A 19823-nucleotide genomic window follows, 5' to 3' on the forward strand; every position below is an offset into this window, starting at 1 on the left:
TTCTGAACTATAATTTCATTATCGTATCTTTCAAACTATTATACAATGAAACAGAAGGTGGCATTTATGTTCAACGTGCAAGTAGTTTATGGGCTATTATTTATGTATAATAAACATTATGAGTACTCACATAATGACTAATTCATGTATTGTACTTATATTTGTACAGCAACATTTACCTGGATTTTTCTATGAATGTCGCGGTTTTTAGTAATAAATCAAAGGAACTATGTAATTATTCTAAATGACGCATTTTTAAATAAAAACAATAGGTGATTCATTTCGAATATAGTGAATATTGTGCTATTGAATGAGTGTATCGTCAACTATATTCTGCACATACTTTTCTATTTGTTTGTTGGACTACAGCCAAAAACATTGTTGACTGTACTGTTGTAAGATTGTATCAACTGGAGAAATTGAAATAAAGAATTTAACTGTGCACTGTATTTTTTGAGAGTAAGTAATATTATTGACAATTTGGTTTGAAACAATGTTCAACCATCAATTTATTATAAATTGAATGAGAACGACTTGATAGTGTGGCCAAGGGCCAGACCACATTAAGCGGTTTTTCAGGCGCCAACCCAATCAGCCAATCGGAGAGCTTCCTGCCCTTTCGATTCTAAAAAACGCCTTCTGAAAACGTTTAATATAGTCTGGCCCTAATTTTTGGTTTCAGACTTATTAGTGGTTTTGACAATAAAGGTCGTTTTAATACATTGTGGATTTGTGAAAAGGATTTCAACATTACATTTACAACGAAGCAGAGAATCAACTATTTTTTTAGCTTGAACACTGAATGAATAATATGCAAAATCTATTCTAATTAGTGGTTGTGACAATATCAAGTCGTTTCCATTCATTGTGAATTTTTGGAAAGGATATCCACAACAACATCACATTCACAACAAAGCAGAAAATCAACTTATTGATTCTGAGCATGAACACTGATTGATTAACTTGTTTCCATATCCACCACATCGATTTCAAAACATAGAAATACAATTAATTATATACTTCTAAGAACATGCACTTACACTGGTGCTGGGCGAATCTGAGCTGAGCGAGAAGTCAAACAGTGTGTTCTGCATGATGGCGACCGTTTGCTGTATGGAGGCGGCCGTCTGCGCAGTCGCCGCCACTCCATCGCCTCCCTCACCCATGCCCTCCATCAATGGCAGGCTGGCGTTGGATGCCGCCCCCGGTGACTGGTTGGGGGCAAGGACGCACTGGTTGGGCGGCTCCGCCGTCGGAGCTAGCAGCTGGCCGGTGCCTGTCGGACACGCGTTGCCCAGTGCGTCGTACGCGCGTTGCATGTCCGACTGAGACGGGTTCAGCGTGTTGTTCGATACTTGATGCGTCGCAACTGCAACACACCGACACATGCAATCGTCACTTGAAGTTGACCAACCAAGAAATCAAACAAGATTTTTTGTAGCTAAGCCAGAACATGAGTCGAAAATCTTGAATTCATTACCAGTGGGAATTATCAACAACTCAAATAGCAAAACATTTAGGTCCGGTTTCGTGCTCGGTATTTAATTAAGTTCTAGACTTTTAACAGCTACAGTCAGAAAATTGACTTTCCAAAACGGGGCCGCAGTCCACGTTCAAATTAAATTTCGAAAAAATAGAAAATTAAACACTAAATAAAATAAAGAAGAGATAGTGTAAAGTTTCTGCTATTTTGAATCATTTAGGAATGTTTCATTTTGTCAAGGAAAAAATTTCGAATTATAGAAATAAGAAAATAAAGATTATCATAAAAACTACGACCACGCCCCGTTTCGGAAAGCCAATTTTCTGAATCGGCTGAATCCAGCTGTAGTCTAGAACTTAGTTAAATCCTTTAGTTTGGAAACCGGCCTCCAGAGACAAGACAACTGAAGGATTGACAACGATGATTATTATTACTCAAAAAGAGAGCAATTATAATATGTAAACTAATCGGCTGAATCTAGCTGTAGTCTATAACTTAGCTAAATCCTTTAGTTTGGAAACCGGCCTCCAGAGACAAGACAACTGAAGGATTGACAACGATGATAATTATTATTCAAAAAGAGAGTAATTATAATATGTAAACTATTAGCCTATTTCGACAAACTCATAACTTTTGTAAAAAAATGAAGTAAGTTTGAATTTGGAATCGAATGAAGCTATGAGAAATGAGAAATACAAATCTAAAACCGAGAATATTAAGAGTTCTGAATAGTTAAAGTGTGTATTGGAAAAAAATTAAAAGCCATTTTTATAAAAAGTTAATATCAGTTAAATTATTAACGTTTATTCACAAAAAAATCCATTCGACATGTAAACACGAGTTGTAGTGTACGCTTTTGAACAAACAAGTCGATTTATTGTTTAAAATATGTATTCTTGAAAAAATGGAATAATTGTCGGATATTAACGTATGAGAAACAAAAATTATACCTAAAATGACAATTTAGAAGATGATAACTTTGAGGATCACTAACCAGTAACTTTCCTACTCGTATCTCGTATCGAACTCGCCCATGCTTCAGTTCTATTCTACCGTTAACGTTGAGTTATAGGTTATAATAGGTTACTGGTACCGGTATAAATAATTAATAAATAATATTTATATCAATATAGCAATAATGAATTATTAATTTCATGTCAAATTAAAAAAATTATTGATAAAATAATAGATATTTTCCATAATTTGATTCTAAACTTTGCTTTCATAGCTGAGATTAGATTTTTATTCTCAAACACACCTGTAATCTTGGCGGCAAATTTAAAAATCTTGTATGGCACACCCTTAGACTAGTTATAGAATAGAAACGTTGGGAAGTCTAGCCTCTGAAGCCAAAATCTACTGCCAAATCCACCCATCTTGACGTCACAACAGTGACGTCACGCATCGTTTGGAAAACTTTCAGATTGTGTTTAATTCAGATTCATGGTGTTTTTAGGTTATTTCTAGCTACGGGCAAAAACTATATCATTTAAGTTATAATGTGTTATAATCGACTTCAAAGTTATAATGTGTTTTGAAAATAATAAGGTATGGTAGCCTAAAAAACTAATTTATTGTCATGCTGCAATGAGTTCACTTACATCATAACCAAGGATAATATTAAGGTGCGTACAGATTTATGCGCTGCGAACATGAGCAATTCACTTTTAATCAGCTGATGTCAAGCTTTTTATATCTATATCTTATACCGTTTCTGTAAAAACAGGTATAGTCAGCTGATTGAAAGTGAATTGCTCATGTTCGCGGCGCGTATATCTGTACGCACCTTTACAGTTACAACATACAATATCTATGTGTATAAATTTCAACTTATGCATGAGAAGATATTCCACTTATTTCCCGTAAAAATTTCAGTGCAATTATATGCTGCACAGATTACCATTTTCATAAATAATAATTACATAGATAAATAACAATCTGCTATGGAAAACAAGCTATGTTTAACAACAATGTAAGTTAAACACCACAGAAACACAACTAAAATAAGTAAATTAAATATAAACTCAAATAAGTTTTCTATAATTTCTATATGATGCGTGACGTCACTGCTGTGTCGTCAAGATGGGTGGATTTGGCAGTAGATGTTGGCTTTATCGACTTTCAGTATGAATATACAATGGGCCGTGTCTATTCTATAACTGGTCTAAGGCTATAATGCCAACAACACAGCAGCAACAAAATATTGTGAATTTCCCTCATGTTTACTGCATTGAAGTCCTGGGGCCTGTTTCACAAAGGTACAAGTAGATTACAAGTCTTGTTGCCAACCATGGTTTTGGAGAACAGCCCAAAAGTTGAGAACTCAATAGACCCCGGGGTTTAGAAGATGAAATCGTGACTCAGAAAGTCAATTTAGACACGAGAGCTTATTTTGTTCTTGGACTCTGTAAGTCTAGAACTTATAGATCCCGAGCTCAAAAACCGGCCCTAAAAGATCAGAACTACAATATAAATTGCAAGCAAACCCCCTTTTTATGTCTATATTGACTGGACTAAAAAGCTCCTGTGACAACTATAGAGGAATCAGCTTGCTAAACACTGCTTACAAAATCTATATAGTGAGGTCCACATTATAATGGCAGTGTACGATTGACAATTATACTGTTGCTGTCCTTTTCTATCATACAACAAAATAGATAGCACTATCTCTCTCTCACTTTGCAATGTTGTCTATTTGCCAGAATATTTTATATTCACCTTTGAAAGTGACTGTACAAAACTGACCAAACAATTCTCAGCCGTCATTTTTTTTCTTCATTCTATCAAAATACTTGAGTACACAAGTCGTGTAATTGATTTAAAATGTATTTTTGAAACAATGAAATAATTTTTAAACATTACCGTATGAGAAACACAAATTAAAATACATGAAATGAGATTTTAAAAGTTGATAGCTAACCATTCTGGACTTCATCCATGCTTCAGTTGACCTACCCATATAGGTTAGACCTACTTCTACCGGTATAAATAATATTGAAAAGTTATTTCAGAATTAATTCATTGAAATTACTTATTTTTAAATAGGATTTCAATTTTTCTATTATTTTCAAAAGAAATTGGAATAGAATACCTACCAAATAACTTAATTTCTGTTGTTTTGAAATTCAGATTGTTGTATCACAGCTTTTTAAATTAGCTGCCATTTCAGGTTTGTATAAAAATAAAATTCTGATCTCAGGTATGGAAGCAAATTTTTGAATCAAATTATGAAAAAATATATTTTCTTGATTAATTTGACAATAAATTAATTATTTTATCAAGGAAATGATAATTATTTTCAGATTAAATTTAATGGGATGAATTGAGTTTCAGCTGTGTACAGTCAGTGGCAAAATGGAGAGACTTGGCAACGTTTTTCTTCTATCTTTCTTCACTGCCATTATAACGTGGACCTCACTATAGCATGGTTATCAAGGAAAGGATGAAGCCCATAATGGAAGTAATCAAAGAAAAGAAATGGAAGCTCTCCTCCTGGAAGAGCAATGTGGCTTTACTTTTAAATACTACCTTACTGCGCTATATGGGTGGGGGGGAATATCAAAAACTCCAATTAACCTTGGGGCGGCCCTGCGTGTAACAATTGGTGACCGTGGTACAGACTAGGGAATGGTATCAATCTTTTTGTAATGATGTGTAGAAAAAGATTATTCATGATGGCAATCTCAGAAATGTTTGTCATCATAAAAAACAAGATGGCGGCAAAGATATGTCGATTTTCAAGAAATTGTCTGTAATTCTAAAAATGTTGTGAATATTGGATCAATTCAGCCATCTGGAAGCTCCAAAATAATCATACTACAATATCCGAAAGATTTATCTAATTCCAACAACTTTTACTATGGTGAATACAACTTCAATCTCTTGAAATCAGATTTTTGGCCACCATCTTGGATTTTTCAATGATGTCATTCATTTTTTAGATTGCCATAATGAATAATCTATTTCCACTCATCTTCACGAAGAGATTGATACCATTTTCAGGTCTGTACCTTCAAGGGGTCATAAAGTTACGAGGTTTTCCAATTGTTCAGTTTTGGCATATAGTGAAGAAAGTGTTCTCCACTGCAAACAATAGTTTTTCTAAAAACACTCCATTCTCATGGGCTACTTTTAAAATTAAAAACAATATAAAAGTCTTGAAGCACTCTTTATTTTTTTTTTAATTTTTAAATAAAGAGTGCTTCAAGATTTATATATTGTTTTTAATAGTTTTTCTATTTTTCCAATGATGGTCCAGCTGTAGAAGATGGACTTATCCCTCAACTAGATGTCATTTTGAAGCTTTAGAAATATTCTACAACACTGTGCCAATAGTATTGGTGTTTTTTCACTCTGAATACATTTACAGGGTGAAAAATTAAATTTTGTCCCAAAAAATCTGATTTCAAGAGATTGAAGTTATATTCACCATAGTAAAAGTTGTTGGAATTGGATAGCCTAAATCTTTTGGATATTGTAGTATGATTATTTTGGAGCTTCTAGATGGCTGAATTGATCTGATATCCTGACATTTTCGAATTACAGACGTTTCCTTGAAAATTGACGTATTTTTGCCGCCATCTTGTTTTTTTATGATGACAAACATTTTAGAGGCCATCATCATGGATAATCTTCTTCTACACATCATTACAAAGAGATTGATATCATTCACAAGTCTGTACCTTCAAGGAGCCATGAGTTACATGGTTTTCTAATTGTTGGGATTAGCATTTCATGGAAAAAGCATGTTCTCTGCTGCAAATTCATGACCAGTTTTCAAACTGGATAGATTTTGAAATAGAAATTAAAAAACATAAAGGTTCATAAAATTCACACTAACTATCGAAATTGCATGTCAAAGAGACAAATAAAATTACTGATCTCCTCTTCACTCAAGGACTTGAGTGGAAGTTTGAGGAGTTTATCTCAAAGCACATTTTTAAATTGTTTATCTTCCAATTCATGGACACACAATGGGAGCCTGTTGAATATTTTTAGGGTGCAAATAGGGAAACTGGTGTGTGATCTGGCCAATAGCAATTGTGGCAGGTCCACATCATCACGTCTACTAGTAAAATAATCATGAACCTGGCCTCTCACTTGGAATTTATGTAGCTGTTCCTTTAGGAGCACTAATGAGGTAAGCAGGTACTGACTTGAGACTGTGAGGATCTGCAGTTCTTTGAACAGTGGCCGGCAATGTTCCAGAAATGGCGAGAATGTAGGCTAATGATGCGGATCACATTTTTTTGAAGAAGCAGAATCCTCTCACAACAACCCACATGTCCCCAAAGCACAATCCTATAGTGAATATGACTGTGGAACAAAGCATGGTACGCAGTCACCAGGTAGCTTCCTGGCACAATTTTTCTCAACTTGCACATCAGGTAAGTCACCTTGGAGAGCCAATTACAGACCATGTTAATGTGCTGGTCCCATAACAGTGAGGCATCTATCATAAAACCAAGCAGCTTGACTTCAGGCTCACCAAAAGAAGGCGGTCTGTGTCACAGAGTGTATTAACATGTTCTGCATCTTAGTCTGGTTCATGCACAGTCCATTTCCTCCAACCACAAACTGGCCTCTTCAAGCAGCTGGGCAGACCAGAGGATGGCCAATTGGGGATCTTCATCCTGGGCAACAAGAGTGGTGTCATCCGCAAACAATAATGCTTTTCCATTCATGCTGAGATCGTTTATGAAAATTAGGAAAAGAAGAGGGCCCAGAATAGATCCTTGGGGAACTCCATGGTTCACTTGTAGTGCTTCAGATTTGACTCCATCAAGAGTCTGATAACCACCTGGGTACGTCCAGAAAGGTAATCCTGCATTGCTCTCAGGACGGCTCCACTAACATCATATCTCACAAGTTTTCCAGGCAATATATCATGGGAGATACAATCAAATGCTTTGGTTAGGTTGCAAAGGGTCATGGCAACTGAATGCTTGTTTCCCTGTGTACAGTGAACCATCTTATGAATATTTTATGTACAGTCCAGGTACAGTTACTGTCAAGTCAAAAGTATAAATAGAAATCTGGCATACTGACAAAATTGCAAAGCTATAATGAGATACGGCTACATGCCTTTTCAAATGATAGTAACAACCATGAGTGGCAAAGTATTATCTACCATTGAATATGTTGCATTAGTTATAAAATGTTGTCTAGATAGAAGTTACTGGCTCACCCGGCGAACTTCGTACTGCCAAAAAGTCAATGTATCTCATGTTGCACTTCACTTTATATGGTGAATCATGAACTTTATCTGACAATCAATATTTTCATTTACATCTCCATACGGACTTTCTATGTGCTTAGTCATGCAGCATTTATTATTAATGTTTTCATAGTTGTTGTTGATTGTCAATAGATAGACAAACTATCGTTTTAATACCAGTACACAATTTATCTGTTTCTTACAGCTGGTAACTTTAAGAGCGAGCTAAATCATATTATCACAGTATGATCTTGAATCATGATCATCTTTCCGTTCTTCGGTAGCCGCTCGGCCGATATAATTTCAATAACATAGGTCTGTAAAATGTATTAATAAATAATTATTATTAGCCCCCCCCCCCCTATTAAAATTTCTGTTCAGAAACCATCCCCAATATTCACACAACATATTCCCAAAGTTTCACGCCATTCTGTCAAGTAGTTTTCAAGTCTATAGGAAACAAAGAGACAAACACACAAACAGACATTCATTATTTTGTGCTATGATGAGAGTTGTTCTTTTATGTACAATTATTGTGTTTTATGTATCAATATCTTGTTTTTTCTATCATTGTATAACTGTTGTTGAAATGGTGCTTGTCACTATCCATTATTATTGACAAGATGACATGTATAATAAACCAATAAACTATTGTCAATCAAATTCTGCTATTATAACATGGAGTCGTGGACCTCACTCTATTGATTGAGGTCCACGTTATAATGGTAGTGTGTGATTTGCAATGGTGCTGCTATCCTTGTTTATTGTTCAACAAAGCAGATGGCGCTATCTCTTTCATGCATTGTCATGTTGCCACATCGTTTTTCAACAATGTATAAATTGAACTAATTGACAAAATATTTAATCTAAATCATGAAAATCTATTATTTCATCTTCAAAAAATATATTTCATTGATAAATAAAATATAATTAACCATTTTCAACAATAATGAACAGTTAAATCGATCAGATATACCAGTATCAGCTGTTTGGGTGGCAAGGCTGAGATCTGGCAACCCTTTTCTCACATCTTCCTAACCTGCCATTATAACGTGAACCTTACTAGATACAAAGATGGCGCGGACTCGGCACACAAGTTGATCTTGTTACCATGTAAAATGCATTGATTAGTTCGGAGGCTATCTTTCTGTATATATTCTGTGGTGTCATCGCCATTTTGTTTATTGCAGTTTGTGCTTTGTCATTCTTGTCACTTCACTTTTGTCTCTGTCAGCGTCAGTTCTTAATTTTGTGTAAGGATTTAAAGTTAAATTATTGTTTCCAGCAGCTTGATCAATCACACGATCTAGAGTTTTTTCTATCTGGTAAGTTGTTTTATTGCTGAAAATTGCACAAACATTTTTATTGCTCATAAAGGCTATTTATAAGCATCCAACGCATCTATCTGGTTATCTTCCAGACTAGCCTTGTCTATTGTTCAACAAAGCAGATGGCGCTATCTCTTTCATGCATTGTCATGTTGCCACATCGTTTTTCAACAATGTATAAATTCAACTAATTGACAAAATATTTAATCTAAATCATGAAAATTTATTATTTCATCTTCAAAAATATATTTCATTGATAAATAAAATATAATTAACCATTTTCAACAATAATGAACAGTTAAATCGATCAGATATACCAGTATCAGCTGTTTGGGTGGCAAGGCTGAGATCTGGCAACCCTTTTCTCACATCTTCCTAACCTGCCATTATAACGTGAACCTTACTAAATACAAAGATGGCGCGGACTCGGCACACAAGTTGATCTTGTTACCATGTAAAATGCATTGATTAGGTCGGAGGCTATCTTTCTGTATATATTCTGTGGTGTCATCGCCATTTTGTTTATTGCAGTTTGTGCTTTTGCTTTGTCATTCTTGTCACTTCACTTTTGTCTCTGTCAGCGTCAGTTCTTAATTTTGTGTAAGGATTTAAAGTTAAATTATTGTTTCCAGCAGCTTGATCAATCACACGATCTAGAGTTTTTTTCTATCTGGTAAGTTGTTTTATTGCTGAAAATTGCACAAATATTTTTATTGCTCATAAAGGCTATTTATAAGCATCCAACGCATCTATCTGGTTATCTTCCAGAATAGCCTTGTCTATCTGTACAAGCAAATTGAGATTAATTATTTTAATTACAAATAATCTTTTAAAACTAAATTTTAAATTGATAACATTGAACTACGATTGATTTGATTTGTTGAAATATATAATTATATATATTATTTAAAAGGTTTGTTGTAATTAATCTTGTGATTGATTCTGAGTGTCAGCCATTTAAATTTCAAGTAGGTAAAGCCGCGTTTACACCAAATTTATTAACAAAATGTTAAATAGCTTAATCATTCAACATTTTGAAAACTTAATAACTCAATCCTTATAGATTCTATTAGATTGAACGAAACTTGACAAACACATTAAGATTCTACTGTACACCTCTGAAATTTCGTATTTTAGTTCCGCCACTTCCCATTATGACAGATTCAGCGCTGGAGAGAGTTCGTTTGGAGGAGTAAAGACATATTGGAAGTCTAGAAGTGTATCCCCCACCAATTGACCATTGCTACAAGTGAGCAACAAAAAGGAGGGAGAAAGAAATGACAAAAACCTCTGTCTCCATTCATGATTTCTGGTTCTGGAACAATGAGTCACGTTCCAACCAAGACACGACAAAGTATATTTGGCTACTACGTTATTGAATGCTAGAAAAGGGACAAAGCTATTCTCATGAGTGCTGCTCGTATCTTGAAATGCAACATTCCAACCTATTTCACACCAATTTGAACAAAATCATTGCTAGATTCTCTATTATATCAGTAGGCCTATAACTGTTATACAGTATGTATAAATCTGTTATACAAAAATAATTATTTATATTGATGACTCTTGGCCTTGTAAATGAGCGAGTAACGAAAAATCTTTCATAACAGGCATTTGTAAATTTAAAAATAAGCTAAGTTCTTGTCAGGTTCTGAATTGAAAAAAAAACAAATTCAAATAAAATTTATTTCCGTAAAATAATATATTGAAAAAATTATTAGTTTTGTAATCTACAATCAATTGTACAATTCAAGTCAAATCTGAATCGAATTTTTAGCATTATAGCAATATACATAGGTTACAGTAATAACCCATAGGTTACAGAACCTGTTTGGGAAGAATGAAATTGTTCTTTTGAACAAGATGATTACAGTATGGAAAAGATTAGAACAAAAAAGATTATAGTAATGGATAAATAAATAAAATTGAAAATATATAAATAAAATAAATAGAAAAAAGAATAAAAATAACAGTTAAACATTTTCTTGGAACATTAAAGCCTCTAGAAGTGCTGCATTCACCAGCTATTTTTAATCAATTTAGACGGATTTGTTGGAAAAATTGTGTAGCTTCAAGTAAACATGCTAGATAATGTAAATTAGTTTTATAGAATAGGATTAATTATTAATTTACATTGCTAAACTACAATAAGTCAAAAGATAATTGAATTATATCCTAAAGGTAGTCAGCCCAGGAATTCAATATCACATAAATATACACTATACTGTTACTAGAACTACTATTACACTAGAAACTGAAGCTACTATTATACCCTACAACTTCAAATTTATCAATATCAGAAGAAAACTTTTCTTTGTGAGTTTTCTCAAACACAAAATGTGTGCGAGAAGTACAAACTCATTACTTGTTTTAAAATGGAAAAATTTATCTAAAAAAGTATTATTAATAATAAAAAAATAATATAAAAGAAGTAATTGAAAATATATTTCTATATATACATTGATAAACTACAATAAGTCAGAAGATAATTGAATTATATCCTAAAGGTAGTCAGCCCAGGAATTCAATATCACATAAATATACACTATACTGTTACTAGAACTACTATTACACTAGAAACTGAAGCTACTATTATACCCTACAACTTCAATTTATCAATATCAGAAGAAAACTTTTCTTTGAGAGTTTTCTCAAACACAAAATGTGTGCGAGAAGTACAAACTCATTACTTGTTTTAAAATGGAAAAATTAATCTAAAAAAGTATTATTAATAATAAAAAAATAATATAAAAGAAGTAATTGAAAATATATTTCTATGTATTTTAAATATATATTTCAGCGGAAGTTGAGACAGATAAGACGATAAAATATTTTGATGGTCTTCAAACAATATTACGTGAATTTTGAGAAATAATAAGCACTTCTTCTTGTTCTCCTTCTTCACCTTCTCCTCTTTCTTCTCCTATTCCTCCTTCTTCACCTTCTCCTCCTTCTTTTTAATCTTTTTCTCATTCCTCCTTCACCTTCTCCTCCTTCTTTTCCCCTTATTCTTCTTCTCCCTCTTTTCCATCCACTTCTCCTCACTCTTTCCGTTCTAAATCTTCTCATTCTCCTCCTCGCTCTCACTCGTTTCTTTCTCTTTTTCTCTCTGCACAAATGCCCTTACCGGTGCAATGAACAATGAAAAATGACTTTGTTAAAAATGAAAATATTGAAATTTTGCAAAATTGAAGACACAAATATAGAATTGAACACAAACCATAACTACTACTATAAAAGGAGAAAAGGAAGAATAGTTATGTTTGTATAATTGATTGTGTTTGAGGAGATGTTGTGGTATTTCTCCATAATGGAAAATAAAAACAAATATTGTCACATACCACTTATTTATTATTAAAACTTACATTAAAGTAATGTAAGCCTAGGCCATTATGAAACCTAGGTACATTACTTTAATGTAAGTTTACTTTAATAAAGTATTACTTTAATAATACTTTAATGTAAGTTTTAATAATAAATAAGTGGTATGTGACAATATTTGTTTTTATTTTCCAGTTATGTTTGTGTCATCATTATTTCTTCTTACGTGCTTCTTGCGCCTCAATAATCCAATCTGGATTTCGAATTGGCATTGAACGCGTGTGTCGAGGATCAACAAGTTCCGGCAATACACAGTCCATATAAAATTTTTTCACTTGTTCAAGAATCTTCGAACTCCAGAACTGCTCATCTTTGTATACAGTAACAACTTCTGTCCCCTTGGCGACCATATACAAAATAAGCAGTACTGACGTTTCGTAATGTGGAGTTGTCCCTGTATTTGATAGTAGTAGTTATGGTTTGTGTTCAATTCGATATTTGTATCTTCAATTTTGCAAAATTTCAATATTTTCAACTTTGCTGCTTCCCTTGGGAGTAGGTCCTTTATTGTCTGAGGGCATTTTACCTCCACAATACCATGCCCATCTTCTAATAATCCATCCGGCGATGCTGCCAGAAATGGAAAATCGGCATCAATGAATAGCCCACATTTCAAAATTTTTTGTCCAGCTATCTCACTAACTTTTTTCAGAGCAGCCTCCTCGTTCATCCTCCCATACTCCATTGCTGAACAATTTTTACCGCCCCCATACAATAGTTCGCGAACTACATTTTCACATCCGGTATTTGGCCTTCTCTTGCTTATTCGTCCAAAATTTGATGCAGTAATCCTTTTCCGTCTCTCTTCAAGCCATTCAGCGGAGTGATGCTGCAGGACAGTCGTCCTTTCCAACTGGTGACGGCTCTCTTCTGATAACACCAGTGAGGCTAAAAACCTATTTTTCTCAATGACAAGTTCTTTTTCACTGATGTCAGGGCGTTGAGCATTCGGTCCGTAATCATGGTCAACTGTTGTTTTTTGGATGGCTGTAGAGAAAAGTGATTTTCTTGATGATATATTTCTCCTTCTTCTGTCCTGTTCTATCTTTTTTCTACGTTTAACCTGGACTGACTTATAGAATCTTCCAGGACTTGAAGAATTGCACATAGTTTTATGCAAGTTATACAGGGCCATTCCCGTATTGTGCTGAACAACAGCTCCCTCACACCTTGCCTGGTAGCTTCCGCGAGATGTGAAATTTATTCTCTTTCCACCGACAAATTTAGCAACTGCGTGGTTGTAGTGCTCCACGTAGTTGCTGTCGACATCTTCGAGTAAACTAGAGGCATGTAGACTCAAAAAACGAGCAGCATTTTTGACTCGCTGAAAAAGCCCAACTGCTTCTAGACTAGGCACTAAATTTGGTAAGTTGCGTAGGTCTGTACCACTGCAAAAATAATTTTTGCAGTTTCCATGGTCCCCAAAAACGTGATTCGGTCCATTCAAAATGTCCTCTTTCAACATTTCGATCCTTTCAATTTTGTTAGGATTTTTCTGATGGTATATCACTGCTCTTGTAACTCCGTATCTTAGTCTTAGTAGCCTGTCACCTATCTTCTTGCGTAACGTAATAGGGCTATGTCCTTTATCGCTTGTCAGAGCAATCTCTCTGATTTTATTGCAGTAGTTTCGTAAAAGATGGTTTCTACACTCAATTTTAAGTAGTCTATAGTAGTATTCTTATAGGGCCTCCGATCAAGCAACGTTTTATAGACACTACTATCACCGTCAGCAATAAGCCGATTGTATCGTACCCCTTCGTTTAAGCGGTTTTGCGCTAAGTTTCAATCTGCGTCCACTTTTGTGTCTAAAGCGTCGGCGACTTTGATGAGGCTTCGGCGTTTCGTCCATTTTTTATGATAAATAATTTGGTCGCATGCACTTCAACATTTTTATAACATTTCACGTAATTCGAAGTCAATAGGAATAGAATAGAAAAAGTATTATTCACTAACAAGGATTGTCTAGAATAAACAAGGCAAAACGTTTCTATAAATGGAAACCCATAGTAACTTATCACAAATGACTGGATGAACTGTCACTGTCACGTTTCAACGAACTAATAAGTCACACATGTCATGGATATGGCAAAAGCTAGCTGGAATTGAGAGACAGAGAGAGTGTAACAGACTTCTCATCTATTCCCCTCCCATTCCCACTCTTTCTTGTGGTCATTCATTCAATTCATTCATTGATACACTGCTGGGCAGTCTTAGTATGTAAGTAGTAGGTGGTGGGGGTTACGTTTCAACAGTAGAGCTCTCTGGAGAATAACCCTCGAACTAGGTTGGCAATGTAACGGTTCATTTTTGGTTCAAATTTGCAATTTAACGACTCAGTTTATTGCAAAACTATTAGGAATTTGAACAAAATTCAAACGGATTTAGATTTGTGTTGTTATTCTAAAGGTCACTGTATTTTCAAATTCGTTTCTCGATGCTTCTTTTCCAAAATAGCAAATTCATGTTTAAATAGCTAAAATAAGAAAAACTTGAAGAAATAATGAAATTATGAAAAGCGTATGCTCTCTGTAAAAGCATATAGTTGAGTCCTACGAACTTTCAAGGAAATAGTTCAATCCATTCTTGAGGTATGAGTGTAAGCAATATGCTTACTTTTCAGCTTGTTAGGTGGGTGTGCAGTAGAATCTTAACACATATGATCATCATTTTGTGTATAATAAGTTATGTTCAATCTAATAGTATCTATAAGAATAGTATCTATAAGAATTAAGTTACGGTATCAACATGTTGTAAATAACTTTGGTGTAAACGCAGCTTAAGGTTGCATACTATGTTGTAATATTATTAAATTGCAATTAAAACGCTTAATAATAACGTAACTCACAACTACATTTTTAGTTCATTTGATACAGTTAATGTCGATTTATGATTAGTATAGTTTAAATTGAGGTAGGCCTATTTCTATTCAAGTTACCACACACGGTATCCCACAAAGAGGTTTGAAAAGTAGGTTCTAAAAATATAATTGGAAAATTCCAGCTCCTTAGTAGAAACAAAATGGCGGCAATAGTTTTTCCAGGAAGCGAATTGGTAAAATTTTTAATATGCAGTCATTTTGTTATTACAAGAATTACGGAGCTGAAATTTTCCCAGAATATTTTCAGAACCTACTTTGTGAACTGTGTAAAATTTGAAAACGTTCGGTGCATGAATGGTCACGCAATAGGCTATAATATTAAACATGTAAACCTCTTTGTAAGACATTTTGTATATTATAATCCAACTTGTACCTAGTAAGTCTCATATAATTCAGCATACCTAGTATTACAAATTGTACCTGGTCGTCTACATAATAAATAATTTTACAAAATATAACTAATGCTAATAAGCTTAGCTTCTATTCTATATTGATGAATTTTTTCATGTCTTTATTATGATAAACTGTTGGATTTTGAGTCATAAGTATCGGTGGGTCCAGGCCTAGTACAGCATTTAATTTGTAAATAATATTTTTTTATCTTTTGAAAAGTTATGTTGAGATACGTACTTGTCTCGTTATGTTGAGTTTCAGCATACTTTTTGAAAATCAATACAACAATATAAATAACTCCTTGGTCTCTGAGTAAACTAAAAGTCTGTTCAACATGCAACATTAAAGCCAATATAATATTATATTCATGTGGTTCTAGTATCTGGTTAGTACCTATTCAGGTATAGGTGGTGGGGATCAAGATTGCAGTTTCCGGGGTCAACATTTAGTGTTGTCTCTGTGAAAATAGTAAATAGGGGATATGTTAAAACTGGTTTCATATAGGATTGTTTTAAATGCCTATTACAGAATATCGCATGATAGAAGGACAGTAGGGGTTTTGTATAGTACTGCCCTACTTGCAAGGTTAAGCCAGTTACATCCACATCGATTTTTTCTTGTACGATATTTTGCCGTCCTTATGAATTCTACTAGTTTGACGGAACTTGACAAACATCATTTGTTTGATATCATCTGTTAAATCTTATATAATTTATAAAGGCGACAAAAAATTGTACGAACAAAAATCAATGTGTGTGTAACTGACTTTAGGGTTCAGCCACGCCGGTGGTACCAAAAATGTATCTCTTGGTCACAAAATAAAGCCAACCTGCTCGATCAGAACTGTAAATAATGAACATAATTATTTAAAGTGCTTACTGACAAAGACGTAAATTCTGGATGCAACTCAGTTGAAGTTTTGATAGGATTTTGTCTAAAAAGCTGGATAATTCAAAACCTGACAAACAAAAGAGCAGTACCATAACAAGTGTTATCTTTAATCCTCTTGAAGGCAGTAGAAACAAAATAATTGGCACTTCATAATTGGCAAAAAATCAGATTATCATAAATTCAATTCAGATAAAAATAGGGAATGGTTTTTTGTATCTTTCTCTCCTGATGATCTAATAGAAGATTTTCAAACTGTCATTTCATTTAATCATTTCAACTCTAAACCTGTTTATTGTGAAGAAGTAAGAGTCAATACTAAAAATCTTTCAAACTGAGAGTTGTAGCTGAAGATAAAGAAAATTATTTCCAGCGTGCTTGTTGGCCTTATTGTAGCCAATTTTAGATTACAAAACTCAAACAATACCAGGCTTTTCGGCACGCAAAGCTTCATCACCCAGTAAATTAGTTTCTGCTAATGCAAGGGATGATACAGTTTCTAATGATAGCCTACGATTTTGTTTTATAAATGTTCAATATCTAAGGCTCGAACAGGACGAAACTGACTTCTTTAATGAAAATAAGGTTGGAAGATATTACAATGGGTCTTGCAAATGTGTATTGTTGTACTGCTCATAAAAATGGTGGTGTGGCACTGTCCTTGAGCCAACAAGAGGAAAGAACTGCCTAGATGCTGTAGCAACCAATGCCTGTTCAAACAATTATAAGGCTGAGATTGTGAACCCACTGGTGGCAGATCACTGTGCTGTGCTGATCGATGTGAGATGTATCAGTGTTTCGAAAACACCTTATAGGGATGAATTGGAATTTACTGCACACAATCTATACAAGTGAGGAAAATTTAATCTATTCCGATAAACCAACAGAATCATATAACCTGTCATGCCCAGCAGTAGCCTGCAAACCAAATTTTGAAACTGATAGAACGCAAAAAGGGCATAAAAATGAATGGTATACTCCAGAGTTGGGAAATATTAGAGCCATTTTTACCATGTTGTATGCTGCCTATCTCTCAAAAGCCGTTGATTGTGTCTCATGGCATCTTGTTGAGAAAGCTGGCAAGACATGGGTTCCGGAGAAGAGAGTGGAAGATGGTTGCCGACTACCTCAAGGATAGAAAGCAGTTAGTTTTAATAATGGGTGCCAAATAATGAAAATGTACCACATGGTGTGCCTCAAGGCTCAGTACTTGGCCCGCTACTGTTCTGTTGATGATTAATGTCCTGCACCTGGATAGTTTTAGTTTGCTTTTTGCTTATGTAGCCACAATCATTGGTCAGGACAAGACTTTGTATTTCCAGTCGAATAAATCTGTTAAATTATTAAAATTAGAACTGATTAATTAATAAAAATGAATCAAGGCCTTTATCCATCCTTTGTAGATTCAGAATCTTTATTATATAGTTCAAGCTAATCAGTTCAGTAGTAATTTTTCAGTACCGAATTATTGATAATGCCTCAAACATATATAATTATTTCCTATCCCTTCATGTTAATTTGAATAGTTAATTCATTAACAGTATAGTTATACATTACTTCTTTCTGTGTGTAGCCTATATGTATCGGAGTTTGTATATCTCTGTCAATTATGTTTATTGGTATCAAGAATTGAGGAAAAACTCCTTAGTAATATCAAATTGAATGGGTTTGAACTCGTAGCATTTTTAAAACTTACAACTATTCTGCTTATATATTAGATTATAATAAAAAAATGTGAATTTTCAAATATTGAATCAAATCCAATGTCAATGGAATTAGGAGCTTCAGTTATAATAAAAATGGGATTCTGCTTCTAGCAATTTGATAATTTACCTGTCTGAGTCAATTTTCAAGTGTTCAAAATAATTGGCAAAAAATAGTATTATGTAGATCCTGATGTCATGAGGATTTGTTACTTGGGATACTTATTAATTTCTTCGACTATCTCCTGGACTGTTCATACCACAAACACAATTCCTGTCACTGAATTACGAAAATTAAATTTGTATTGTTTCAGAATACAATATGAAAACAACATAATAGCCCAATAAATTGCTTGTTTCAGGTTCACTAAGGATTAAAAATGCAGATTTTTGTGAAAACCCTGACTGGCAAGACCATCACTCTTGAAGTCGAGCCTTCTGACACCATTGAGAATGTGAAGGCGAAAATCCAGGATAAGGAGGGAATTCCACCTGACCAGCAGCGTCTGATCTTCGCAGGAAAGCAGTTGGAAGACGGTCGTACTCTGTCCGACTATAATATCCAGAAGGAATCAACTCTCCATCTCGTACTCCGTCTTAGAGGAGGAATGCAGATTTTCGTGAAGACCCTGACTGGCAAGACCATCACTCTTGAAGTCGAGCCTTCTGACACCATTGAGAATGTGAAGGCGAAAATCCAGGATAAGGAGGGAATTCCACCTGACCAGCAGCGTCTGATCTTCGCAGGAAAGCAGTTGGAAGACGGTCGTACTCTGTCCGACTATAATATCCAGAAGGAGTCCACTCTCCATCTGGTGCTGCGTCTCCGTGGTGGATTTTAACATTTCTTTGAGTCAAGCTGCTAATTCTAATCCATTCCAAATCTACAAGTAACTTTCATCATTTTTCTTTAGTTTTTTCTTGCATTCCACACTAGTACTTAGTTGGACTCAAATTCTCAGTAAATTTTTTAGTGATTCCACTATCACAATTTTCATATTTTATAATTTCAATAATGAGTTTATATTTTGATCATTCTAGCAGCTTCAAAATGCTTCCTTAGTAGTTGTGAAATTTATCAATTTTGCATTCAATAAATCTCTTACTAGATAAATGTTGGGATTTGGCTTTTTTTATTGTCTCCCATCGACCACTTTCTGCACTATAAACTTCAGCCAAATTCTACCATATTGTATTAGCTTATCACCGAAACCAATACCATTTTTTTTGTTTATAACTATATATTCTATAGGGTGATTTCTTGTGAATTCATTATTTTTGGAAATCCTACACAAATTATAAGTAAGCAATTAACTCGTATATTTTTACGCTTAAGGCATGGAATAAGTGAGATTCATTCAAGAATATAATTTCATCGCCCTACAACTTGTAAATTCAATTATCAGCATTGCAAAATGCGCCAAATCAACTTGTAAAGGACGTTGCGTTTTGCATTGTTCAAACTCATTTGCTTTGCTATTCAACCAGTTTCGAGAAACATTCACCCTACAAGTTCCTCAATGAAGTTTATAAGGGTTATCCATTCAGG

General features: G+C 34.3%; 3 protein-coding genes across 8 annotated transcripts in view; 1 reads left to right on the plus strand and 2 right to left on the minus strand.

Annotated features, from left to right (window-relative positions):
• Window positions 1-2590, minus strand: part of LOC111054230 (histone acetyltransferase p300) — a 68731-nt gene extending 66141 nt beyond the window's left edge. For 4 of the 5 annotated variants that reach the window (XM_039421615.1, XM_039421614.1, XM_039421613.1 and 1 more), the window contains exons 1-2: window positions 2434-2534; window positions 1041-1369 (exon numbers count right to left, since the gene is read on the minus strand). In XM_039421615.1, the coding sequence (XP_039277549.1) occupies window positions 1041-1319 (279 nt within the window). In that variant the 5' untranslated portion in view covers window positions 1320-1369; window positions 2434-2534. Of the gene's footprint in view, window positions 1-1040; window positions 1370-2433 lie in introns of all 5 variants that reach the window. The other variant, XM_039421612.1, reaches the window with a different exon arrangement.
• Window positions 2591-8771: 6181 nt separating this feature from the next.
• On the plus strand, window positions 8772-19389 carry LOC111054232 (polyubiquitin). 2 transcript variants are annotated; one of them, XM_039421619.1, is made up of 2 exons: window positions 8772-9025; window positions 18637-19389. In XM_039421619.1, exon 2 carries the CDS (start codon window positions 18655-18657, stop codon window positions 19114-19116), a length of 462 nt encoding a protein of 153 aa, XP_039277553.1. In that variant the 5' UTR covers window positions 8772-9025; window positions 18637-18654; the 3' UTR covers window positions 19117-19389. The 2 variants fall into 2 exon arrangements, with proteins under 2 accessions (XP_039277553.1, XP_039277551.1); XM_039421617.1 differs by lacking the exon at window positions 8772-9025 and adding an exon at window positions 9526-9701.
• On the minus strand, window positions 11973-14144 carry LOC120349961. Its single transcript, XM_039421616.1, has 2 exons — window positions 12373-14144; window positions 11973-12012 (listed from the first exon to the last, which is right to left on the minus strand). Exon 1 carries the CDS (start codon window positions 13872-13874, stop codon window positions 12681-12683), a length of 1194 nt encoding a protein of 397 aa, XP_039277550.1. The 5' UTR covers window positions 13875-14144; the 3' UTR covers window positions 11973-12012; window positions 12373-12680.
• Window positions 19390-19823: the final 434 nt, after the last annotated feature.

Source organism: Nilaparvata lugens, chromosome 2, assembly GCF_014356525.2.
Source record: "Nilaparvata lugens isolate BPH chromosome 2, ASM1435652v1, whole genome shotgun sequence".
Taxonomy (NCBI): Eukaryota; Metazoa; Arthropoda; class Insecta; order Hemiptera; family Delphacidae; genus Nilaparvata; species Nilaparvata lugens.